This window comes from Dasypus novemcinctus, chromosome 12, assembly GCF_030445035.2.
Source record: "Dasypus novemcinctus isolate mDasNov1 chromosome 12, mDasNov1.1.hap2, whole genome shotgun sequence".
In the NCBI taxonomy this organism is placed as follows: domain Eukaryota; kingdom Metazoa; phylum Chordata; class Mammalia; order Cingulata; family Dasypodidae; genus Dasypus; species Dasypus novemcinctus.
Genome location: NC_080684.1, coordinates 100888923 through 100916706, shown reverse-complemented (window position 1 = coordinate 100916706; position 27784 = coordinate 100888923). Strand labels below are relative to the sequence as shown.

Below are 27784 nucleotides of genomic sequence, written 5' to 3'. Positions count from 1 at the left end.
ATGAAGCCAACATCAACCTAATACCAAAGCCAGCTAAAGATACCACAAGAAAAGAAAATTACAGACCAATCTCTATAATGAACACAAAGGCAAAAATTCTCAACAAAATACTTGAATCCAAAAGCACTTCGAAAGAATTATACACCATGACCAAGTGGGCTTTATTCCTGGTATGCAAGGTTGCTTCAACATAAGAAAATTAATTAACAAAATATGCCACATTAACAAACTGAAGGGAAAAAAATGACATGATAATCTTAATTGATGCAGCAAAAGCATTTGACTAAATCCAGTATCCTTTCTTGATAAAAACACATTGGAAGATAAGAATAGAAGAAAAATTTCTCAATATGATAAAGGTCATATATGAAAAACCAATAGCCAACATCGTACTCAATGGGGAAACCTTGAAAGCGTTCCCTCTAAGATCAGGAATAAGACAAGGATGCCCACTGTCACCACTGTTATTCAATATTGTGTGATAAGTTCTAGCTAGAGCAATTAGACAAGGAAAAAAAAGGCATCCAAATAGGAAATGAGGAAGTAACTCTCACTATTCATGGATGACATGATCCTATGTTTAGAAAATTCTGACGTGTCTATGACAAAGTTACTTGAGCTAATAAATGAGTTCGACAAAAGGGCAGAATACAAGATCAATATGCAAAAATCAGTAATATTTCTGTACACTAGCATTAAACAATCAGAGGAGGAAATCAGGAAAAAAATTCTATTTACAATAGCAACAAAAAGGCTCAAATACCTAGGAATCAATTTAATCAAATAAGTATAGGACCTATATGCAGAAAACTATAAAACACTACTAAAAGAAATCAAAGAAGACCTAAACAAATGGAAAGATATTTGTATTCATGGATTGGAAGACTAAATACCATGAGGATGTGAAGCTTACCCAAAACTGAGTTATAGATTCAATGCAATAGCAATCAAAAGTCCAAAAGCCCACTTGACAGAAAAAGTAAAGGCAATTACCAAATTTATTTGGAAGGGAAAGTGCACCCGAATAGCCCAAAGCATTCTAAAAAAGAAGAGCAATGTGGGAGGACTTATACTGCCTGACCTTGAAACATACTACAAAGCTAGAGTGGTCAAAGCAGCATTGTATTGGCATAAAGACATACATTGATCAGTGGAATAGAAATTGAGAGTCCAGAAATAAACCCTCACCTCTATGGCCAACTGACTTTTCACAAACCTACCAAATCCATGTTGCCAAGACAAAATAGTTTCGTTAACAAATGGTGCTGGGAGAACTGGATATCCATAACCGAAAGAATGAGAGAGGACCCCTATCTCATTCCCTACACAAGAATCAACTCAAAATGGATGCAAGACCTAAATATAAAAGCCAGGTCCATAAAAGTACTAGGAGAAAATGTAAGGAAACATCTTTAAGAACTTGTGATAGGTGGTGGTTTCCTGGATCTTACACCTAAAGCACAAGCAACAAAAAAAGAAATAGATAAATGGGACCTCCGCAAAGTTAAACAGTTTTGCACCTAAAAGGACTTAGTCAAAAGGGTAAAAGGCAGCAGATTCAATGGGAGAAAACACTGGAAATCACATATCCATATAAGGCTTAATTTTCATGATACATGAAGAGATGCTACAACTCAACAATAAAAAGAGAAAAAACCCGATTGAAAAATAGGCAAAAGACTTGAACAGACATTTGTCCAAAGAAATACAAATAGCAAAAAAACACATGAAAAAATGTTCAATATCACTAGCGATTAGGGAAATACAAATCAAAGCTACAATGAGATATCATTTTATACTTCAAATCCATGAACACGGGAGGTCCTATTTATTTAGGTCTTCTTTGGTTTCTTTTAGTGATGTTTTGTAGTTTTCTGTATTCATGTCCTTGATGTCCTTGCTTATGTTTATACCTAAATATTTGATTCTTTTAGTCACTATTATAACTGGAGGTTTTTTTTTTTTACTTCCTCCTCACATTGCTAATCAGTTGCATATTGAAAAGCTACTGATTTTGCATATTAATCGTTTTTAAGGAGTTTTTTTGAGATATAGTCACATATCATACAGTCTATCCAAAGTGTACAATAAATGGCCTTTTCATTATAACTACACTAATAATGGTAGTTAAACAGAGTTTGAATACTCATAGGAGCCAAAATGGCAATGTTTACAAGTCTACAGTTAATTACAGGGTACAAATAAGGGTCCAGCCTAGCAACAGCATTAAAGTAAGGATATTCATCATAGCCAATGGCTGTCTCAAAATGAGCAGTCCAGAGAAGCCAAGCTGGTAGGCTCCTGTTGATCTCCTTCAGTAAGGACCAGGGCAGAATGCATTTTTCTCTCAAGGTCTTGAACCACTGTTGCCTCCACAGAACACCTCAGAACTAGGGAGCTCAGAATAAAATATTGGCTAGGGATTTTTATATTTTGATGGTATAATAATTTTGTCCCTCTCAATACAACCTACCGTATCTCATATACCATGTATTATTTCTCAGAGGTATAGCTCAGAAGTCATTTCTCTTGTTATTTCAGGATTCAAAACATCTTGAGAAGATAACCAAATCTCTTTTTGGGTTACATAGTTTAAGATATTGGCTCCCAGTGAGAGCAGTCCTACAACAGAACCTATTTATCTATCATGAAAAGCACTCTAGTCCTGTTTAAAATTTGTCCAATACCCACAGTTGCACTTAGAGAGAAAGAATGGATAGCACTCAGTCATGTTGCTAAGAGCACCTCAACAGCTTATATTCTCCAGTTAAAATTTTCTGTGGACTGGGGGGTGACCCATAAGTCTCCCATAAGTCATACACATGGGTTTTTATTGTGAGAATCCCAAGTCATTGTGCCTGGGATGTCTTGGACTCCGTTTGAATTAAGATATCTAATAACTCAGTTTGGGTTAACATGCAAGCTTGTTCCCATCACTGGGTTAAGCATGTTGTCTTTGTGTATGCTCTAATTGTAATTTCCATTTTGTCACTGTTGTCATTTCAAGCAGCTTGCCACTTTTGTCCTTGCTCCTAGAATAGGATGCTTTCGAGGCACCCTATTCACGTTAGTAGGTTTTTTCAACTGGAATATCTTTCCCCTCGTTAAAAGCAAATCTGTCTGGTCAGTTACTCCTAATCTGGCTCCTAATTTCCTTAAGGTTCTCTTACTCTAAGCAGATGTGCTGTTTTCTTTGAGTTCTAACTGCTTTAGTACAACTGGGAGATAAAAATTCAGGACCAAAAAATGTTGAATTCCCCAGGCTTAGATTAGATCATAGGAGTCTCTCCTACACAGACTTTGGTTTGCATGTGCCATAGCATGTCATGTAACTACCACATTGAATTTCTGCCTTTTCATTCTCAGGAATGTAGGCCCATCAAGTTATACCTAGTTCTTTTCCTTTGTCAGTGATTCAAGTGTCCCAATTTTCCCTCCACCTCATTATGGCTATTCATCCACAAAACAGAGCAAATAGCTAGAATTACACTTAATATTATTATGAAAGATGAGACATACAGTAGATAATATTTGGTCATCATATTCTCTGACCATTTTGAAACCTTCATGAACACAATAAATAGCTACACAATGTTTATTTAAATTATTAATAATCATTGGTAGTTTTCAAATTCGACTAGCTAAATATCACAGGTACTTTCTGAACATGAGTTCTCTATACATCCTGTTAAATGAGAATCCAAACACACAACCACATTTGTATTCCTGTAAATAGTCATAGACAGAGCTCCATCTCTTCATCTATTTCAAAGACATATGTCACTCCTAGAAGTGTATAGGTTGACTGTTGTACAGCTTTCTTTTTGTCTTTTCAGAAGAGGAGGGAATTTCATTCTTCACTCCAAGACATCGGAGTCAAAGCTGAGAGAATATTATTCTCTTGCTTTAAGCATCTCTTGAGGCACTAAAATTATATTAGATTTCCTCTTTTATAGCACCCATTAATGGACTCCTTTCCCCTCAGCAATAATCTTGCCTTTTTTCCATTTATCATTAATTTTAATCTAAACCTTTCCCCCTCAAGTTAGGATTTTCTGATTCACCCACTGAACTAGTCAACTTTCAGTCATAGAGAACAAATAGAATAAATACAGTTATTAACAATTTGTGCACTAGTGGGAGCCAGCAGAATACGTCATTGGTCAAGCTATTGTTGCACGGTGTTAGAGTTCCTCCGTATTAACTCATTTCATAGACCCTGGCTGCCATGTCAAAAGATCAGACTAGGCCAATTAATTCATTAATGAAGACAGATAGGGAAAGGATACAGGAAGGTAGATTTATTTTGCCTCTCAAACTACTGAACAAGTCTCTAGATAGGTTGGCTAAAAATTAAAGTACATAGAAGCTAGGCATTCATCTATCTGAAAGGAGATTACTGCATAGGTTATGTAACTTCAAGGAGCCCAGAGAACCCTAAGAGCTTAAGGTTTTTAATTTGGAAAAGAAACATTTCAAAAGAGACATACCTGTGATGTTAGCCTCCCAGCAATCTGCATTCGCTCAATTTCTGCAGGAGATTTGATTAGCCGGAGGCGCTGTACCAGCTGCTGGACACCCTGAACCTTGTTCTTGCTTTTGGCTTTGGCCTCAGTCAGAGGCTGCATGTAGTCAGAGTGAAGCTGTGCATGAGAAGGTTTCACCCAGTCATACCAAATGGTATTTGTCTCAGCTTAAAATGAGAAGGCAAAAAAATTAATTCAAGGTAAAACTACGCAATAACAAGAAATAACAAACTGTCATAACACCTTGGACAAGAGTCACAACTAAAAAACCTATAGTGTACATCTCTAATAGGCTGAGCACAAATTCTCTCAGGGCTGAAGTAATTGAAGGTTTCCTCACAGTAGGTCATGAGTAGCATTCCTAACAATCTAAGTCTGGAGAGCTGTATGGTTTAAACGACTAAAAAGAAATGGGAACAGCAGTGGGGGAAAAAACTTGAAAACTTTGATTGGATATGCATTAGTGATACAATGTTCTAAATATTTTCATTTCAAAATAAAAGCTGTTTTAACCTAATCTTACTTTTAGTGGCTAGAAATTTAATGATTGTTATTTTTAAAAAGTAAAACAATCTCTACTACTTCTGTTCAATGTATGAAATCATAGACCAACTTAGTTTTTTAAACTTTTAAAGAAATATAATTTCATTAATCTTTTTCTTCGCCTAATGCCTTTATCTAGTAAACTACTAATATTAAGAATACTTTGTGGATGTGAAGTGCTTTTGAAAGACATCTTAAAATGAGATTTTTAACTATATGGGGTTAGTGAAATTTAGACTGGCAAACATGACCACCAACAACTAATTCAAGAAATTGAAAAGGTAAACAGGAAATGATTCTGTGTTCCATATTTATGTACATTTGGAAGACATAAGAAAGTTCCACTAGTTGAGCTGGATAATTATCTCTGTAAAACAGAAAATATTTCTATAAAGTAATGAAAAGAATTTAAAAAAAAATTAGAACATACACATTCAAATGAGCGTTTTCTTTCAAAGGAGACTGTTGCAAACAATATACGCCACAGTTGCTGGAAACGTTTTTGGAACTGCCTTTTAGAAATTGCCTTTAGAGGTGGTTTACAAGCAATGTAAGAAAATCAGACCAAAATTTTACCATCATACATTATTTTGGTCTAAAATCAGTATTTTTGAACTTGATCATCAATCTTTTTTTTTTTAAGATTTTTAAAAAAATTTATTTAATTCCCCTCCCCTTCCCCGGTTGTCTGTTTTCCGTGTCTTTTTGCTGCGTCTTCTTTGTCCGCTTTTGTTGTCGTCAGCCGCACGGGAAGTGTGGGCAGCGCCATTCCGCGGCAGGCTGCACTTTCTTTCACGCTGGGCAGCTCTCCTCATGGGTGCACTCCTTGCGCGTGGGGGTCCCCTACGCGGGGGACACCCCTGTGTGGCACGGCACTCCTTGCGCGCATCAGCACTGCGCATGGGCCAGCTCCACACGGGTCAAGGAGGCCCGGGGTTTGAACCGCGGACCTCCCATGTGGTAGACGGACGCCCTAACCACTGGGCCAAAGTCCGTTTCCCGATCATCAATCTTATTTACCAAATATGGTGCTAAGTGACTTTTGCACCCTCAAAAAATATAACACTTCCCAGAGCTGAAGATTTACAACAATTTCTTAGGATAGTTAATAATATGGCATAGGTTCTAAAGAAAGTTCCAAAAGAGGAATCCCAAAACATTCTAAGTGATTGTAATTTCACCAGAATAAATGTAGATAAAGTTATTTTGAGGGGCAAAAACGCAACCAAAGGTATAAACTCTGGTTTATAAGTTAATTCAGAAAATGTAGAGCAGGGCTTCTCAAACTTTAACGTGCATTTGAATCAACCAAGAATCTTGCTAAAAAATGAATATTCTGATTGAATAGGTAGGAGATATGGGGGTCTGAGATTTTGCATTTCTAATATGTGCCTAGGTTATGCTGATGCCAGTGATCCATGGATCACTCTGAGGATACTGGCTCCTTCTGGAGAGTTGGCAAAACATAAGAAATGGTGGTCAAAGGTCAACAAATTGGTCAGTAAATCTTGAAGAGTGGCCCAAGCCCATCCTCCACATGAAAAGGAAATTCTCTAGTACAAGAGTAGGATAAGGTGAAAATATGATGGCTGGATGGTATATCATGTTGGAACTCCTAGATTGTACAGGGTTTGTCCATAAATCAAGCCCCTTAACTTAGAATTCATTATATCTCAACCTAATGAATGGTATGCTTGTATGTTTTCCATTGGAGAATGGATGGGCCTCTGTATAAAGGTAGTTGTTGTAGATCCCAGTTCTTCCAAAGCCACTTTATGTAAGGTTTATTCACAAATAGTGTTCATTTTGATACAGCTTTTGTTTCCTTAATGTTTATTAACTACCTAATACCAAATGTCATGCAAATAAATGTTATTTTTAGCTTTTTGAATTCTTACAAATGTAAAACAGAAAAACTGTATTAATGTAATTTGTTCAGGAAAAACTAAGTACTGAAGGCCTTCTGCATTATGAATTCTGGAAGCAAAAAAGCCTATTCGCAATCTATATACTCTTGGTTTTAAGTTTAAGGTGCAGTGTATCTTAGTACTTCATTCTATTGATTTATGGAGCAAGTAATAAAAGGAGTAGTGAAGAATGAAAAAGAAAAGGAAATTCTCTCTTTCAGATTCCAAACTATTCATTAAAAAATGAATAAGCTGAGAGCAGATGTGGCTCAAACAGTTGAGTGTCCACTTCCCACATGTGAGGTCCCAGGTTTGATCCCTGGTGCCTCCGAAAGAAAACAAACAACAAGCAAAACAACAGCAAACAAATGAGCCAAACAACAAGCCAAATAAGCCAAAACAATAAGCCAAACAACAAGCCAAACAATGAGCAAACAGATAAGGGAGTCAACTCAGGGAAGCCAATGTGGTTGAGTGCTGGCCTCCCGCATACAAGGTCCTGGTACCTCAAAAAAAAAAAAAAAGAATAAGCTAGTGAAGATTTATCAAATAAATAAATGCAATCTATAAAGTAGCCTAGTCTGGAGAAGACTTATGTTCCTTCCATAGCAGTCAGGGAAACGCTGTTATGATAATCATTTTAGGAAACTGAGGACTTTGCCTAACAGGAATTTTTTTTTTTCTTAAGGCTGTACTGGGCATTGAACCTGGGACCTTATACTTGGGAATCAGGCACTCAACCCCCTGAGCTACATCCACTTCCCTAAACAGGAATTTGATGGTGAATACAAGGAAAGTCTTAACTTCAATCTGGCCTGTGATTTGACTTCTGCTCTCATTTATTACCTTTCAGTTTTGGTACTAGATGTTGAAATTCCTCCAGTGTATAGGCTTCATCCACTCCAGTTAGAGCAATTGCACCATCAGTTCCAGATCGTGGGCCATCCCAAAGTTCTCGACTGGGATCTCTCCGAGGCACAAAGAGCATGGCCTTGTGTAATGGTAACTGCTTGCCAGGGATGCTTTGGAGGACAAGGATGCTATCAGGTTCTTGGAATCCACACAGGTACAGAAAATTGTTGTCTTGGTGGAAAATATAGGGGATATCGTTGCTCATATAGTATGTAGGGTTGGACAGCAGGACCACTGTCTGGTCTGTCCCACTTTGCCCTTGTGCTTCCTCTTGAATTAGAGACATCAGTTTGTGCCTGCGAAGTGCATATTCTACCTGGGAAAGTCCTGGTGTCACCTCCCCTAGAAATGACAAATAACAGTGATGCTTTGCATTTCTACATAGCCAAAATTATTAAGGTAGTTTTTAATATTGGATGGAAACACCTAAGTTCAGTTCTTCAATTTATGCCAAATCTCCTCATATCACCTGCGGAATTAAGAAGTTAACCCAAGTTTCAAATTCCCAGTCCACTGCAAAATTTTGGAAGAAATGAAAGTGATATACAATCCTGCCTGAAAACTGGGATGACCTCTTAAGATCTCTTCCATCTGTTGGGTTCTTTCTACTCATTCAATCAAATACTTATTCAACACTCTTATATAGAAGGCATTGCTAGGCATATAATCAAAGTTTCCCTGAAGTTTTAGTATGTAAGGTAGAGAGAGTAATATACATTCTCTGTGTATTACTTTGCCAAAAGAATGTAAGTTCCATGAGGGCTTGTTTGTTAAATACTACATACTTCCAGGGCCTAGAATAACAACTGGAATATGGTGGGCATTCATTAAATATTTGTTAAATGACCTATAATTTTTTAAAATAATAGAGCTTAAGGTCAAAAAAGCATTCCCCAATTTTAGGAGCTAGAACAAATTTCTCCTTCCTCTGACTTCCAAGGCATAATATCTTTCTAAGGATTTGTTATTATTTACTTTGTATTCAGAGTGAGGTGGGTATATATATAACCTTCTGAGATTCAGGGCCATCTTTATATCCTCCAAAAACTCTAATAATATCATCTACTTCTTGGAATTAAATTAGGTGAAACATGTGGCTCTCCCTAGACTCTCTAGACAATCTTTTGAAAGCTATGGATACATTCTGTTCAGTAAACTGCATGAAGGTACATAAAAGTTTTGACATATAATTTCAAGATTAAATACAAATTACAGATTCCCTTAAACCTACCCATAAGGCCTAAAAATACACCAACTAAGAACCACTGTATGAAGTGTCCTGTGTTAGTTCTCAATGTTAGTAACTAGCAGACTGCCTGATGCTAGCACAGTAATGAATGGTCAATGCTTCCCTTATGAAATTGAAATTATGTCTGTTTTTACTTTAGGTTCCAAACAATCACTCACAAAAGTTGTATCCCTCAGCCTACACTTAATACTAATAATAGTGAAATATCATCTAAAGCTTCTTGAATGCTTACTGTGTGTTAGGTGCTATGCTAAATTATGAACATGTATCAACTTATTTAATCTTTATAATGACTCTGATGTGGGTTACAATATTTACTGCCTGTGGTAGTCAATCTCCAAGATGGTGCCCATCAACTCAGGCTCCTGGTATTTACAACCTTGTGTAGTCCTCTTCCACACAGTATTGAGGTTGGTCTGCTACACTCAATAGAATACAACAGAAGTACTGGTATGTCGCTTTCAAGTTGAGGTTTTAAAACACTAGCTTCTGTCTTGAATATTTGTTCTCTATCTCTTTGATCACTTACTCTGGAGGAAGATAACTGCTGAGCCATGAGCAGCTATATGGAGAGATCCACATGGTGAGGAACTGAGGCCTCCTGTCGAAAGCCACAGGAACCATCATGGGAACAGATCTTCCAGCCCCAAGTCTTCAGATGAAAGCCAACAGCTTGACTGAAATCTCCTTAGAGATCCAGAGTCAGAAAGCACCCAACTGAGCTACTTCCAGATTCCTGGCCTTCAGAATCTGAGTTAATAAATGTCCACTGTCTTCAGCTGCTAAGTTTTGGGGTACTTTATTACACAGCAATAGATATCCAATACACTCCCATTTTACACAACAGGACATTGAGGCACAGAGATTAAACACATATCCCATTGAAACAGAGTCAGTAAGTGGCAGAACTGGGATCTGAGTTTATGTAGTCTGGATCCAGAATCTATAATTTTAACCACAATACCTTATTGCCTCTCTAAAAAAATAATAAAATCTTCTATTGAGTGCTGATAAATCTTGAGTTAAAGGTACATGAGTTTTTGTTTTGTTCTTCAAACTGTATATGTAGGCTCCCACAATCTTACATCTATGACATGTTCCACAATAAATATTTTTTAAAAAGTAATATGGAGTTAAGGATTACACTTTTCTATCAGTTTAGCTGCCTGCACATTTAAGACTAGAGAAAAAGTAGAAAATAGAAATAAGGAGAATTCATCACAACCCTCCTACTAAAAGATAGCCAGTTTTAACATTTCAATACACTTCATCTTGGCAGGGTTTTTCTATTTTTGTATATTTAGATTTTAAAAGTTTTTACAGAAGTGAGATTTTTATACTGTGCATAATGTTTTGTAATCTGCTAATAATAAGGCTTTTCAAACAGAATTTTATCTTAAATGAACCTTACCTATATGTTAAATATTATTAATGCTTATCTAGTTACTAGTTATTTAACCTTGGGTAAGTTACTTAACCTCTGGGCTCAGCATCCACATCTGTAAAATGGAATTACTATAAGAATTAAATTAATTAGTACATGTAAAGTGTTTGAAAAGTACAATCAGCAGTGAAAAGAAAAACATTTTCCTGTGTAAATATGGAAAGATAAACATGAAACAGCTCTATAAAAAAGTAACTTACAGGACAAGATGGAGAATATGAGATCCCATTTTTGTAAAAATCAACCAACCAACCAACCAACCAACCAACCAGCCAAACCAGGAGACAAATAGAAAAAAAATGAATCACACTTTATAGTGGTGCTCTATGGAGAGAAAGATTAGAGAAGACTGAAATCTTTTATTTTATATACTTTGATACATTTGAATTTTGCTTAAATGAGTATATACCTTCACAATTAGAACTCCAAATAAAGAGAAAAAAAAAGATCAAAAAAGGAATTCAACAAAAGTTCATGCCATACTCATAATATAAGTTCTTTGTTGCCAATTAGATCAAATTAAAACTCTTAGGCCTAGATATTTTTTTTAAAGATTTATTTATTTTATTTCTATCCTCCCCCTCAGTTGACTGTTCACTGTGTCTATTTGCTGCGTATTCTTCTTTGTCTGCTTCTGTTGTTGTCAGCAGCACGGAATCTGCGTTTTCTTTTCATTGCGTCATCTTGTTGTGTCCTTCGTGTGTGCGACACCATTCCTGGGCAGGCTGCACTTTCTTTTGTGCTGGGCGGCTCTCCTTACGGGGCGCACTCCTTGTGCGTGGGGCTCCCCTACGCGGGGGACACCCCTGTGTGGCACGGCACTCCTTGCGCGTATCAGCACTGCGTGTGGGCCAGGCCTAGATTTTAATAGTTATTTCAATTTTAAACTTTATTTTGAAATACTTTCAAACTTAAGAGACCATTACAAAAGCAATACAAAACCCATGCAGAGAACTCCAATATAACCTTCTATCTCCAGATACCTAGATCTACCAATTTTAACATTTTGCCAAATCTGCTGTATACTTCTAAATATCCATCAATCTATCAATCCATCTATCTTTCCATCTATCAATCCCTTTTCTGAACACTTGAATGCAGGTTATATATATCATGCTCCTTGAACAATTTATACAGCCATGTACATTTCCTAAAACAAGGATAATCACTTAAGTATTCACCTTAAGTGCAATTAAGTTTAAGAAATTTTAACATGGCGGCAGACTTGGCCCAGTGGTTAGGGTGTCTGTCTACCACATGGGAGGTCCGCAGTTTAAACCCCAGGCCTCCTTGACCTGTGTGGAGCTGGCCCATGCGCAGTGCTGATGCATGCAAGGAGTGCCGTGCCACAGAGGGGTGTCCCCCGCGTAGGGGAGCCCCATGCGCAAGGAGTGCGCCCCGTAAGGAGAGCCGCCCAACGCGAAAGGAAGTGCAGCCCGCCCAGGAATGGTGCTGCACACACGGAGAGCTGACACAATGACACAACAAGATGACACAACAAAAAGAAACACAGATTCCTGTGCCACTGTTAACAACAGAAGTGGACAAAGAAGACGCAGCAAATAGACACAGAGAACAGACAACTGGGGTGGGTGGGGGGAAGGGGAGAGAAATAAATAAATAAATAAAATAAATCTTGAAAAAAATTTTTTACCAATGACATAAAGCTTACAGTCAATTTTCCAATTTTTTTTCATGTCCCAATAATGCCCTTTTGAGTCTTCTCTCTTCCATTGTTAGATCTCATCTAGGATCCTGTATTACCTTTCTCATTGTCTCTTTAGTTGTTCTTTCTTTCGTTTTATTATAGGAAAACGTATACAACGTTAACTTTCCCATCTCAATCACTGCCAAACATACCCAGTAGATTAATCACATTCACCATGTTGTGGTACCCTCACCACCCTCCATTACTAAAGCTTTTCCATCTCCCCAAACAGTAACCCTATATTCCCTTTTCATGAACTCCATATGCCCCTTGCCCCTGGTAACCTGTACTCTAATTTCTGTCTATGAGCGTGCACAATCTCCAGTATTTTCTTTGTAGTTACCATGGGGCTTAAATTTAACAACCTAAATCTGTAACAAGCTCATTTGCTTTGATACCAACTTAACTTTGATTGTATACACAAACTATGTTTCTATCTATATTCATCCATCCCCCTACCTTTATGTAGTTCTTATAAATTACACATTTATACATTATGAGTTCAAAACCACTAATTTATCACTGCATTTTATGCATCTACCTTTCAGATCCTGTAGGAAATAAGTGGAGTTACAAACCAAAAATATGATAATACTGACATTTATATTTACCCATGTGGTTACCCTGACTGGAAATCTTTATTTCTTCAGACGGCTTCAATCTATTATCTGTTGTCCTGTCCTTTCAACCTGCAGAACACTCTTTAGCATCTCTTGCAGGGCTGGTCTAGTGGTAATGAACCTCAGCTTTTGTTTATGCAGGTATGTTGTAATTGGTTACAATGATAAAAATCAATAACCAATTCTTTGACATTAAGTGACAATACTATGTTTAACTCTCACTACTATTTAAAGTCTATTTTCATCAACCCAAACCAAAACTCATACTCATTTAGCAATAACTCCCAATTCTCCTACCTACCCCAATAATCACTATCTGCTTTATATCTCTATGAATTTGTTTATTCCAAGTATTTTATATAAGAGAAATAATATAGTATCTGTCCTTTTGTATCTGGCTTATTTCATTCAGCATAATGATTTCCAGGGTCACCCATATGTACCAGCAATTCAATTCTTTATACACCTGAATAATATTCTAATGTGGTATACCTTTTGGATTCCCTTCTTTCCTTTTCTCTTTATTTTCATAGTTACCTTTGTTAATTACAATGAACATCTTAAACTAACAACCTAGTTCAACTAGTACCAACCTAATTTCAGCAGTACCTCTCTACTCCTATATATCTCCATCCTCCCCCTTTATATTGTTATTGTTTTAGATTATAACTTCACACACTACTGTATAGTCATAAACATAGACTTAAAATATTTTTTTTACATATTTGCCTACTAAGTCATATAAGGGATAAAAAGTTATAAACCAAAAGTACTACAATTTCTATATTTACCTATGTAGTTAACCTTCACCAATATTATTTCTTCATATTAATTTACTGTTTCATGTCCTTTTATTTTAGCCAAAAGGACTCCCTTTAGCATTTCCTTTAGGGCAGTTCTTCTGGTATAGAATTCTTTTAGCTTTTATCTGTAACTGTTTTAATTTCTCTACTTTTGAAAGATAATTTTGCCAGATATAGAATACTTGGCTGACACTACCTTCTGACCTCCATGTTTCTGATGAGAAATCTCCTGCTAATCTTACTGGAGCTCCCTTGTAGGTGAAAGTCGCTAGCTTGCTGCTTTTAAAATTGTCTTTGGAGTTTGACAGCTTTACTATAATGTGTCTCAGTATAGATCTCTTAAGAGTCTATCTGCTTGAAAGTTTATTGAAGTTCCTGGATATGTATATTCATGTCTGATCATATTTGGTGAATTTTCAACTGTTATTTCTTCAAATAATTTTTCTGTCCATTTCTCTCTCTCTTCTTGTCCTTCTGGGACTCCAAGGATGCCTATATTAGTAAGCTTGATGGTATACCACAGGTGCCTTAGACTCTGTTCATTTTTCTTCATTCCCCCCCCCCACACACACACACACCTTCTGCTGCTCACACTGGATAGTTTCAATTATCTTGTCTTCAAGTTTGCTGGTCCTTTTTTCTGCCTGTTCAAATCTGCTGTTGAATCCATCTAATGAGTTTTTTATTTCAATTACGGCTTCAAAATTTGTTTGTTCCTATTTATAATTTCTATCTCTTTATTTTGTTCAGCCAACTTTTTCTCACTTTCCTTTAGTTCTTTGCACAGGGATTCCTTTAGGTCACTGGACATACTCAGATAGTTAACTTAAAGTTTTTTACTAATAGTCCAATGTATGATCTTCCTCAGGTATGGTTTCTGGCAAATTCTTTTTCCTGTGAATGGGCTATACTTACCTGTTTTGGTGTTCTGTAATTCTTTGTTGAGAACTGGCCATTCTGAGTATTATGCTGTTACTATTTTGGAAATCTAGTTTTTCCGCTCCTCTGGGATTGCTAGGTTGCTGTTGTGGTTGACGGCTGCAGTTGTCAATAGTTTACTTTTCTAAACTATTTTTGCACTAAAACAGGGAATGGAAAGAGAAATGAGGAAAAACATTGGCACTGCATCTTTAAGACTCTTCTGCAGCTTTTGCCTGTTGGGGGTTGGAACAATAGCTGCCCTCAAAGCTTCCCCCAGGGAAGTAGGTGATCAAAAGCAGTGATCAGCTATCAGACCACACACACCTAGGTTTTGTAGAACTAGGTCCTTATAGCCTATTCTGGCATCAGCAAGCTGCATTAGGAACTTGGGCTGCTGTCCCATTGCTGCCTTTCACACATTTCGGTGATGAGGGATGGTAGCTGTTGCACAGAGGATGACATTCACTTATAATTAACACAATTTATCAGCCTCTTCATCTACCTCTTCCCTAGATGTTGCACTAGATTGCAGACTTTCAAAATACTTGATGCAGGCAGTTCATACTTATTCAGTAGTTGTTATGGTGAAGGGATTGATTTCAGGAGCTTCTTATTCTACCATCCTCCCACAATTATCACCTTTCCCTCATTTCTGAAAGACAGTTTTGCTGGATATAGAATTCTTCGTTGGCAATTTTTTGCTTTCAGCATTTCAAACACGTCCTCTCACCGCCTTCTTGCCTCCATGCTTTCTGATGAGAAATTGGCACTTATTGAAGCTATCTTGTATGTGACACATTGCTTCTCTCAGGACTTTCAGAATTCTCTTATCTTTGGCAGTCAACAGTTTGATAACAATATGCAACAGCATGGGTCTATTTTAAGTTTATTCTGTTTGGAGTTCATTGAGCATCCGAGATGTGTGTATTTATGTCTCTCATTAAATTTGGGGAGTTTTCAGCCATTATTTCCTTGAATATTATTCTCTCTGCCCCTTTCTCTTTACCTGTTTTGGGGCTCCCACAATGTGTATATGGGTATGCTTAATGGTGTTCCAGAGGTTTCTCAGGCTCTGTTCACTTTTCCCCACTCTTCTTTCTGTCTCTCAGAATGGATAATCTGAATTGTCTTATATTCAAGTTCACCAATTGTTTCTTCTGCCAACTCCAATCTGTTGTTGAACTCCTCTAGGGAATTTTTAATTTCTGAACTGTGGTTTGCAGCTCTGTTTGGTTCCTTTTCCTAATTTCTGACTGTCTACTGATATTCTCTTTACGTTCACCTTTTTCCAGATTTCCTTTAGTTCTCTGTCCATGTCTTCCTTTAATTCTTTGATCATATTTAAAACCATTTCTAAAAAGTCCCTGCCTGGTATGTCCCAGGTCTGGTCCTCCTCACTGATGGTTTCTTATGCTTTAATTTTCTCCTTTGCCTGGGCCATCACTTTGTTTCTTTGTATGTTTTGTAATCTTTTGAAACCTGGGTGTTTTGATATTTTAAGGTGTTGCTGCTGGAATGGACTCTAAGACATCTTTTCCTTAAGCTTATATTCCACTAGTGTTATAACAGCGCTTTCCTTTAAAAGGAACTACCACCACTACCCCCACCACCAACAAACAAAACAAAACGAAACAAAACTAAGAAGAAGGAAAAAAAAGAACATACCTTTCCCAGTCCTTGCAGATCCAATACGATGACTTTGGAGAAGAGCCCCATGCCTTGCCAAAGGGTAGGGGCCTCCCTCATCTTTTCTGCACAAATGGATATGGCCCTGGGAACTACCCTACATGGGTACAAATGTCTTCTCTTCCCTAGGAAACAGTTTCCTCACCATCCTATGAATTCTGCAATTTGCATTCCATTAATAAAATGTTCTTTTTAGATAACTTTTTAGAGTTATTTATAATAAGAAAAAATTTTCCATTTGTACCAATGAGGTTGGCAAGAAATAAAAGACAGGAAAGAGAAGGTCTAAGAGGCTGGGTTGAACTAAGCAAAACAACAGAGTCACATCACGTTTATTTCTCATGAGACTGAGCTGGCTAAGAACTCCTAGGGCTTTTGGCCAGAATACTGAACTTTTTCCCAGAGGCGAGGAACAGCCTAACTACCTCTCCCTGATAATCATTCATGTCAAGTCTGCTATTTTAACCTAACCTTGGAAATTGCCCAATTTATACAAATACTTACACTCTTTTATGCAGAAGTTGGTTTTAATTGATGGATTATCTGACCTTTCTCTTTTTATTACTTTCTCCCTTTCCTGGGCTTTGGCTATTGGTTATTTCATGATGACAGTCCATAAAATAAGAATAAATCATTTCATTTTGTGATAAAAAAAAAAAATTCTGGATAATGAGAAAATTCATGTTTTCCATGTTTTATCTCTCATTTTCATTAGTAACAGTATATATGTGTGTATATATGTATACATGTATGTGTGTATGTATACAAATACATATGAAATCAGAAAGTCACTTCTGCAAAAAGCTACATACTTATTTGGAAATCAAAGAACAATTAGAAAACCACTTTTTAATAATCTTCAAACCATTCCTTTCTTTGCTGAATCCAGTTTTAAACAAATGACATGAGAAAAACATGTTTTTATACCCATCCCCTCCCCAAGATGGCTCCCTTGTCTGTCTGCTCACTGTTTCTACTCATTGTCTCTGTTCATCTTCTTTAGGAAGCACTGGGACCTCCAATGTGGGAGACAGATGCCCAATCGCTTGAGCCACATCCGCTCCGATTGTTGTGTCTGGTCATTTAATAACTCATCGCGTCAGCTTGTTGTGTCGGTTTGTTGCATTTGCTCTTCTTTAGGAGAAGGGAACCAAACCCATGACCTCTCATGTGGGAGGCAGGCACACAATGGCTTCCCTGAGAAACATTTTTAAACACTGGCCACATTTTCCCAAGTCTAACAATTATCAACATTATGAAATTATTATTAAATAAATGCTTCCAAACAACTAAAATCTCAAAGTGACAAAAATTATCCAAGGCAAATGAATTTTTTTCTTTTCACTTTAAGGATTAGGAAAACAAAGATGTGATAAAGCAATGAACTTTAAACCCTAGAGATAAAGTTGGCAATTGTTATGGCCTTTGGTCATAGACCTATTCCTTATCGTTATTCTGGCCTGAATTTCTCCAGATAAAACTTTATCTATTAGACATTCTGGCAACTTTGTCAAACTTTAAAGTATTAAGAAACAATTTTAGTATTTTATAATGGGGAAAAAAGTAAGGGCAGCGGGCTAGTCTAACAAGTTCATTTAACCAATCAAAACACTAGAAGTCCTAAGTTGGACTCTGCAAACAGGAGAAAAAGTCTTGTAATCAATTCTGAGAATTTGCAGCCAAGAAGGGAAGTTCATCAGGTACATTTAGAATCAGGTTTCTCAAGAGAACAAGACAAATCTTTATATGTTATTAGTCAAGAAGAAAACTCAGAGAGGAAAATTATAAGAAGACTAGAAATGAATGGAAAGCTACAGGTCTTTTCTACGATCTAGGTATGTATTTTAATTATTCCCTAAAACTAAGTAGGATTTTACAGGGTCTGCTTTTGAAGCAGTCCTTAAAAAAGAGTTCTGGTTAATATTATGCAGTTTACTACTGTATATAAGGGAGTAGTTCATAAACTGATCTATTACTAAAGCAGCTGGAAAGTGGGGAGGAATAAATTAGTGTTTCCTTTATGAAGGAAAATAGATCTCTGTGGGAAAAAAAGCCCAAAACTCTAAATAGATTTTATTTGCAAATATTGAGCAAAGCAAGTCACAGAGAAAGGGTACATATGGTATAATTCTATATGATTCTATTTATATGAAGTTCAAGAACAATCTATGGTGATAGAAACCTGAGCAGTGGTTGCCTGTAGAGGTGAAGATTAACTGGAAGAGGCAGAAGGGAACTTTCTGGGGGGATAGAAATGTTCACTATATTGGCTGAGGTGTGCGTTACATAGGCATATATATGCCTTTGTGAAAACTCATTGAATTGCATATTTATTTCACTCTACATAAATTTTAACTCATTAAAAAAAAGAAGTAAACCACTCTCTGAGCTTGAAATAACTTTTATACTAAGATTTTCTCAGCTGGATTTCTTATAAAAAAATTATGAGGACAGACTTTTTGATTCCCAGATAGTGTTCATTGGCATAAGTATTATGCATTGTTTTGTCATTAAGAGTGTGGACTCTGAGTCAGGCTTTTATGAGTTGGAATCCTATTTTAGCAACTTACTGTGTGACTCGGGGAAAGTGACCAAACTTTTCTGCACCCCCATTTCCTCATCTATAAAATAGAGATAATAGTTGCACTCACTTCATAAAGTTTTCAGGAGGATTAAAATAAGTGAATAAAATACTCAGCACAGAAAGCACCATATAAATATTATATATACTTATTATCCACAATAAAGAATTTGTACTTGAAGAGACAGTCAAACTGGTAAGCCAAAGCCAGGTAATAAGACCTGGGAAAAGTAAAATTCATATGAATCACCAGAATTCTACCATTATTTGTGTCAAAATATTTACATAAAAGAAAGGTTTTGGCTTTCTCACACAAGATGAACAAGTCTCAAATGACCATTCAGGGGCTTATATAGAAGGTTCTATAGAAGGTTCTTGATTCTTGTCTACAGCTGACTCTTGCCAATCTTTATCTCAGAAAATTTCTCAGTGTGAAAAAGAAATATGCACAAAGGATCAAGAGAGAAATGGATAAGCCATTTACTTTCAATGTACCAGAATTTAAATCACATGAAAATTGCAATTATATTTCAAGATTTTCTATTTTTCCTCAGTGTAAAAAAAGAGGGAAATCCTCTATAATTCTATATTAGAAGCCAGTTTATGAAATTTCTATAAGCTAGTTATCACTATAGTGGTACTATGAAATATGTTGTCAACATGTATACTACATTCAACACATAGCTTAAATATACAGATTTATTTACTCATAAACTTATATAATAGACTTCATTGTTAAATGTTTATGCAGAAATTAGGCCTTAAATTTGAAATCTCTAGGAAAACAGATATGGCTCAAGTGATTGGGCTTCTGCCTACCATATGGGAGTACCCAGGTTAGATCCCTGGGGCCTCCTGGTAAAAAAAAAAAAAAGGCATGCCTGCATGGCAAGCCAAGTGCTTGCGTGGTGAGCTGGGTGCCCATGTGGTAAGCTAAGTGCCCGCTCGAGTCTGCATAGTGAGCTGAGTGCCTGCATGGCAAGCCAATGCCCGCACAAGTGGGTCACGCAGCAAGATGATGACACAGCAAAAGAGAGATGAAGGGGAGAGTGAAGAGGACGTGCAACAGAAACCAGGAACTGAGGTGGCGTAAGTGAAAGTGATACGGAAACTCTCTCCACATCAGAGGTCCCAGGATTGAATCCCAGGGAAAACCAGAGGAGAAAAATAAGAAGACAAAAAGAGAAATAGATACAGATCAAACAGTGAACGGACACAGACAGCAAAAAAAAAAAACCAGCAGGATGGGGGGGGGAGGGAAAAAATTGTATTTCTATATAGTAGCAACAAAAAAATTATAAAATAAAAATGGTAAGATACAAAATCAAAATGTATTAAAAAAAAGAGAAAAGAAATGAAATATCAACAAAATAAGTAAGGAAGCCAATTGGCCACACTGGGGAAAAAGCCCTCTATAATGCAAGATTTTTTAGTCTACTACTCTATCAGGTGTAATCTACAAAAAGCATTCTGAAATGGTTGAATGTAAAGTCACCATTCAGCAAATGTTTGACGCCAGTGATGATTATAAAGATGTGAATGAATTCAAGGACTAAGTTTTGGGGCATGACAACATCAAAGAGGCATAGGGAGAACACACAGACTTAATACTCTTGATGTCTCTGCTTCAAAACAGGGCCTATGGCAGCAGATCTGGCTTGTCCCGTAAATCATTAAGCTTTTCATGCACCCATTTAGTTTAGTAGCTATTAGGCCAGAGTTGTACATTAGAAACACTGGCGGGGGGGGGGGAGGGGGGGAAGGGGAGGTGGGAGGTTGGGAGGAGCTACTTCAAAACATATAGATCAGGCTCACCTCTTAAGGTTCTGATTCAGCAAGTTTACGTAGCCCTAGTATGTATATTTTAAAAAGTTCATCTAATGGCCTAGGAAAATTCACACTATTTTCAACTTGTCATTTTTTAGACATACTATTTTAATTTTAAAAATAGTATAAAAACCATCCCTACCAAAATAAGTATCTTTATCTTTCAGATATTAAAGTCAACCATACTTAACAAAAAACAAATAAAAAACACATCTTTTGTTCAAGGCAGAACTACAACTAAACTATAACTGAAAGATGAGTAGCTAATTGATTTGGAAACTTTAATGAGAACACTTGACAATAACTATATTGTCTCTGCCATTACATTTAATGATAGAAATAAAATGTCAATGGTAGAAGCATTCCCTTAAATTGTGCGCCGCATAGTTGTATTCAGATAACTATGCAATGAATGTGTTTAGCGCTGTAATTGAGAGAAGACCAAAAAAGTGATCTTGGATATGTCAAACAAGGCATTCTGACAAGCCCAATTCTCTGAGAAGCCTCCTTTTAAGTCTATTGTGCCAAAGTAGACAATATATTTGAAAATTAACTTTGCTTAGTAATGTAAAAATGTCAGAAATATAGATTTTTAGGAAATAATGTGTAAACAGATATCACACTGATTATTCTCATTTCCTTTTAAGTTTCTGTGTTGTTTTGTGAGCTGAACACCTTGCTGTTCTGCTAATGACATCATTACAGCTGTGGCAGAGTAAGTTTCTTTCTTGTACAGTTTTTATAAAAAGTAGATTCAGAGTTTGTAATATTATACAGCTCAGAACACCACTTGTCTTCCTAGCTGGGATAATTTTATTGTTCTGAGTGACAACTGGAGGGTATATCAGTGATCCAAGAGACATTTTCTAAGTTCTACAGACACTGTCCTTAGCACAAGGAAAGTAATATTATGAAAAGCAGAAACTGTGTACAATGCTCAGATTTAAGGAAATAATAAGCTGTAAAAATTACTAGAGAACTTGTGGAGTCAGTCTGCCTCTAGGATTCTCTATGATAAAGTAGGACAGTAAGAAGAGAATTCCTTTATCTCCCACATCATTCTGCTGAATATTTTCAAGCTACTACTGCTTCAGGGAACATTGAAAGGAACAGTCAAGAGAAATCCAGGGGAAGTAACTTCCCAAAATTCAGAAGTAGCTAATCCAGTAGAGAATTTATTCACTGAATCACAATATATATTTAAAGAATATTTTGTAGACACTAAAAGTGATTATAAAAATTTCAAATATATTGTTATGTATAAAAAACAGTCTACATTATAGTCTTTATTATTACTCTATTGCTTTGAAAAACACACACAGAGAAATAAGTCTAGGATATGAATACCTAAATCTCAACAATGTTTTTCTTTAAGTATGGTATGATGAATAATTTTTTTAAAAATTTATATTTATCTGTACTTTCTAATTTTTCTACAATAAAAACAGATCTTCTCTTATAATTAGGAAAGGAATTAAGATGTTTTCCAAAAGTTTCATGTACTACAGAGTATTGGGGAAATGCAGATATAAATACTAGATGTCCCTTCTCAAAATAACTATGCCAAGGCCAAACATGAATCTTTTGGATTAAAGCGAGAGATAGGTGACATAATTTTATACCTCTGTTAAAAAATAAAAAAATAAAAAAATTTAAAAATTAAAAAAAATGTATACCCCCAAACTAACTGAGTTTGGCTCTAAAAAAAAAAAAAAAAAAAAAAAAAAAATTGAGAGACTTCCAGGAAGATGGCAGACTAGAAAGACACAGAACTTTCTTCTCCAGAGAAATATCTAGAGGATAGGCTGAAACAGCCTAGAAAAAGATCTTCTAGGTTTAGGATTCAGGCGAAGGCTGAATACCGCCCAGAGGAGAGAGAAACAAAGGAGGGGAATCGCAACGACAGAACTTTGAGTTGAAACCAGTGGCTGCTGCTGCCAGTTCCATTCCCCACACTGAAGACACTTTAGAACTCTCAGGCCTCTGGACCTGCGACTACAAAGAGGGCTACAGGGATCTACCAGCTCAGGAAAGGGGAGAGAGAGACACACAGCATAAGGCAGACTCAGCTTCTGACCCACGAATTTGGGCTGCTGTGTCCTAGGAGACTTTTCAGGTCAGGTGGGGCTGCGTAATTGTTTGCTTTGGGAGCCAGCAAGGGGCTAAAAATATACAGGTCTCCCAATCTCCTGTACTAACAGGGACTGATTGTTGAGGACCCAGAGGGGAATGGAAATATTTCTGACCCGGGAAAAGGGAGGGGGTTGCCAGAGGAGGCTGGAGAACTGTTTCAGACAGTTTCTATTATAAGGTTCATGGCTTCCAGACAGAAAACTCCATCACATTGATGCCGTCTGTGTTTCAACACATACACTCTGACCAGCCACAGAACTGAGAACTGCCCAAGAGTGCCATCTGCTGGCAGACCAAGGAAGTGCATGCAAGGAAATTAAAAACAAGGAGAGGCTTTTTCTGGCCTCTATAGCCTACCTCCCCAAGGCCCTAAGAAGCAACTCTACAACCAATTATGGGTCCAGTGCCCAGTTTTGAGAAACCAGCAGGACAATTCCAACAATCCAGGTCAAGGCAAAAATCAAAGAGCAGTGGTAAAACACAGCCTCCTACCACTAAATGCCTACAAAAGAGAAAGAAATTGAGCATCTGAGTAAGCTACATCCTAATCAGATGCTGAGATATAAGCAAAAAATCACAAGCCATACTAAGAAAATAGAAAACATGGCCCAAGAAAAGGAAAAATCAAAGCCCCAGAAAAGATGCAGAATTTGAGAGAACTAATCAGTGAGACATGCACAAATTTCCAAAATTAATGAGTTGAAAGACAATATGGTCAAAGAGATAAATGACATCAGGAAGACATTGATTGAATGCAAAGAAGAATTTGAAATCCTGAACAGAAAAGTGAAAGAGCTCATGGGAATGAAAGACACAATAGGCAAGATCAAAAAACATATTTGAGGGAAGTGGACTTGGCTCATTGGATAGAGTGTCTGCCTACCACATGGGAGGTCCAGGGTTCAAACCCAGGCCCTCCTGACCCATGTGGTGAGCTGGTCCATGCACAGTGCTGATGAACACAAGATTTTCTCTATAAAAGAGAAAGAAATTGAGCATCTGAGTAAGCTACATCCTAATCAGATGCTGAGACATAAGCAAAAAGTCACAAGCCATACTAAGAAAATAGAAAACATGGCCCAAGAAAAGGAAAAATCAGGGAAACGGACTTTGGCCCAGTGGTTAGGGCGTCCGTCTACCATATGGGAGGTCCGCGGTTCAAACCCCGGGCCTCCTTGACCCGTGTGGAGCTGGCCATGCGCAGCGCTGATGCGCGCAAGGAGTGCCGTGCCACGCAAGGGTGTCCCCCGCGTGGGGGAGCCCCACGCGCAAGGAGTGCGCCCGTGAGGAAAGCCGCCCAGCGTGAAAAGAAAGAGCAGCCTGCCCAGGAATGGCGCCGCCCACACTTCCCGTGCCGCTGACGACAACAGAAGCGGACAAAGAAAGAAGACGCAGCAAATAGACACCAAGAACAGACAACCAGGGGAGGGGGGGGAAATTAAATAAATAAATAAATCTTTAAAAAAAAAAAAAAAAGAAAAGGAAAAATCAAAGCCCCAGATTTGTGCTGTGCCAGGCAGGGGTGTCCCCTGTGTAGGGGAGACCCATGCGCAAGGAATGCACCCCATAAGGAAAGCCACCCTGCATGAAAGAAAGTCCAGCCTGCCCAGGAGTGGCGCCGCACACATAGAGAGCTGACGCAGCAAGATGACACAACAAAAAGAGACACAGATTTCCAGTGTCACTGACAAGAATATAAGCAGACACAGAAGAACATACAGCAAATGGACACAGAGCAGACAATGGGGAGAGGGGGAAGGGGAGAGAAATGAATAAAAACAAAAAATCTTAAAAAAAAATTAGAAATGATAATAAAGTTAAAAATACATATTTGAGGCATACAAGAGCAGACTCAAAATGAAAGAAGAAAGAATAAGTGATACTGAAGACGGAATAGCTAAAATTGAAGAAAGAACAGAGGAGAAAAGAATGGAAAAAATTGAGCAGGGTCTATTAGTCAGCCAAAGGGGTGCTGATGCAAAATACCAGAAATTGGCTGGTTTTTATAAAAGATATTTATTCGGGGTAGGAGCTTACAGATTCCAGGCCATAAGCCTAAGTTACTTTCCTCACCAAAGTCTATTTTCACATGTTGGAGAAAGATGGCTGCTGACGTCTGTGAGGGTTCAGACTTCCTGGGTTCCTATGGGCTCAGCTCCTGTTTTCTCCACAAAGACAGCTGTAGATTATGAGGCTCTCTAGGCTTTGCCTCTCTCCACAAGGTCAGCTGTAGACTATCAGGTGAACAGCTTGGTCTCTTTCCCCGGGCTCCAGCTTAAGACTTCAGTAGCATCAAAACTCAAACTCCAAAATCAAAACTCCAACATCAAAAACTCTCAACTCTGTCCTTTGCCATGTCTTTTATCTGTGAGTCCCCACCCCTTGGTGGGTGGGGACTCAATATCCTAATAACATGGCCCAATCAAAGCTCTAATCATAACTTAATCATGCCCAGGTACAGATCAGATTACAAACATAATCCAATATCTATTTTTGGAGTTCATAACCATATCAAACTGCTACAAAAGGCTCAGAGAGTTAAGTGACAACATAAAATGCAACAACATATGTGTTATGGGAGTGCCAGAAGGAGAAGCAAAGGGAAAAGGGGCAGAAAGAGTATCTGAGGAAATAATAGCTGAAAATTTCCCAAGTTTTGTGAAAGAAATGAACGTATATGTCCAAGAAGCACACCATACCTCTATCAGAATAGACCCAAATAGACCTACTCCAAGACACATACTACTCAGAATGTCAAATGTCAAAGATAAAGAGAAAATTCTCAGAGCAGCAAGGGAGATGCAAACCATTAGGTATAAGGCACATCCAGTAAGATTTAGTGCAGATTTCTCTTCAGAAACCATGGAGGCGAGAAGAGAGTGGTATAATAAAATTAATAGAATTAGGATACTGAAAATAAAAAACTGCCAGTCAAGAATTCTTTATCCAGCAAAATTACCCTTCAGATATGAAGGTGACCATAACCACAAGCAAACAGAAACTAAGAATTTGCAAAAAAGAATCCACCTTTGCAGAAAATATTAAAGGAGTCCTTAGAATCTGAAAGAAAAAGACAGGATACACAGGTTTGGAGGAGAGTATAAAAGAATAGCAGAAAGGATAACCAAAAGAGTAAAAAGACAAAAATTAAGATATGACATATGAAAACCAAAGAAGAAAAAAGTAAATAGTGCACTTACAGTAATTTCACTGAATGGATTAAACTCCACAATAAAAAGATACAGGCTGACAAAATGTATAAAAAAACATGAGCCATCCACATGCTGCTTTTAAGAAACTCACTTTAGACCCAGGGATACAAAGCGGCTAAAAGTGAAAGGTTGGAAAAAGATACTCCACATGAATAGTAACCAGAAAATAGCAAGGGTGGCTATACTAATATCAGATGAAACTATTTTAAATGCAAAAAAGTTATGAGAGATACAGAAGGTCATTATATATTAATAAAAGGGACAATCCACCAGGAAGATATAACAGTCATAAATACCTATGCACCTAACCAGAGTGCCCCAAAATACATAAGACAAACTCTGGAAAAACTGAAGGGAGAAATAGACATCTCTACAATAAATGCTGGAGACCTTAACACCCCACTCACATCATTAGATAGAACAAAGAGAAGATCAGCAAGGAAACAGAGAACTTGAACAACATGATAAATGAGTTAGACCTAACAAACATACAGAACACTGCACCCAAACTCAGTGGATTATACATTCTTCTCAAGTGCCCATGGACCTTTCTCCAGGATAGACCATGTGTTAGGGCACAATGCAGCTCTCAATAAATATAAAAAGACTGTAATTATACAAAGCACCCTCTCTGATCATAATGGAATGAAACTGGATATCAGGAGGATGAACAACACACTCCTAAATATTCAGTGGGTTAAACAAGAAATTGCAAGTGAAATCCATAAATATATTAAGACAAATGAAAACGAGAACACACTTATCAACACTTACAGGATACAGTGAGAGCAGTCTTGACAGGGAAATTTAGAGTCCTAAATGCCTATGGTAAAAAAGCAAGATAGAGCTAAACTGAAAGATTTAACTGAAAAACTAGAAAAACTAAAAAAGAACAAACCAATCCCAAAACAAGTAAAAGGAAGAAATAATAAAGATTAGAGCAGCAATAAATGAAATTGAGAACAAAAAAACTATAGAGAAAATCAACAAAACCAAAAGCTGGTTCTTTGAGAAGATCAATAAAATTGACAAACCCCTACCTAGACTAACAAAGAAAAAAAGAGAAAAGATGCAAATAAATACAATCAGAAATGAAAGGGGGTGCTGCGATCAGCTCACAATAGGTTGGCTCGAAGGGAAGGTGATGCAGAACTTAATGAAATAAAGGACAGAGAGAAAGACACAAGAGAGGAGATAAAGATGGGACTGGGAACTCACAGCTTTTGGAACTAAGAGCCTTGACCCTAGTTTCTACATCGCATTTATTGGAAAACTACTGAGCAGCTGTTTGCTATTGGAACTGCAACATCTAACAACTGCAACATCTACAATAGAACAGGTGTAACATTTACAATAAGGAACAGGTAAGCCAGTTTCCCACAACAAGAGGGGAAATTACAACTTACCCCACAGAAATAAAAAGAATCATAAAAGGATGTATTAGTCAGGGTTCTCTAGGGAAATAGAATCAACAAGAGGTATCTGTCAATAGTATGTGATGCTATAAGAGTTTGTCTCTCTCACGTGACCGTGGGCATGCAACAAGTCCAGGTTCTGCAGGCAAGCTGCACCCAGGGACTCCAATAAAAGTCCAATGAAGGTTCTTGAGTTCTGGGAGATGTTGGCTGTCCAAGGATGAGCTGGGAAATTCTCACTCAAAGCTGGAATCACTTCCCCTTTTAAGGCATTCAAATGACTGGATAAAGCATCAC

At 37.3% G+C, this 27784-nt stretch overlaps 1 protein-coding gene across 4 annotated transcripts in view; it reads right to left on the bottom strand.

The window, feature by feature from the left end:
- XPNPEP3 (X-prolyl aminopeptidase 3) overlaps nt 1–27784 on the bottom strand; it is a 109433-nt gene that overhangs the window by 61386 nt on the left and 20263 nt on the right. For 3 of the 4 annotated variants that reach the window (XM_004484162.3, XM_004484160.3, XM_004484163.5), the window contains 2 exons: nt 7823–8230; nt 4491–4693 (listed from right to left, as the gene is read on the bottom strand). In XM_004484162.3, coding sequence (XP_004484219.2) covers nt 4491–4693; nt 7823–8230 — 611 coding nt within the window. The remainder of the gene's footprint in view (nt 1–4490; nt 4694–7822; nt 8231–27784) is intronic. The other variant, XM_071218718.1, reaches the window with a different exon arrangement.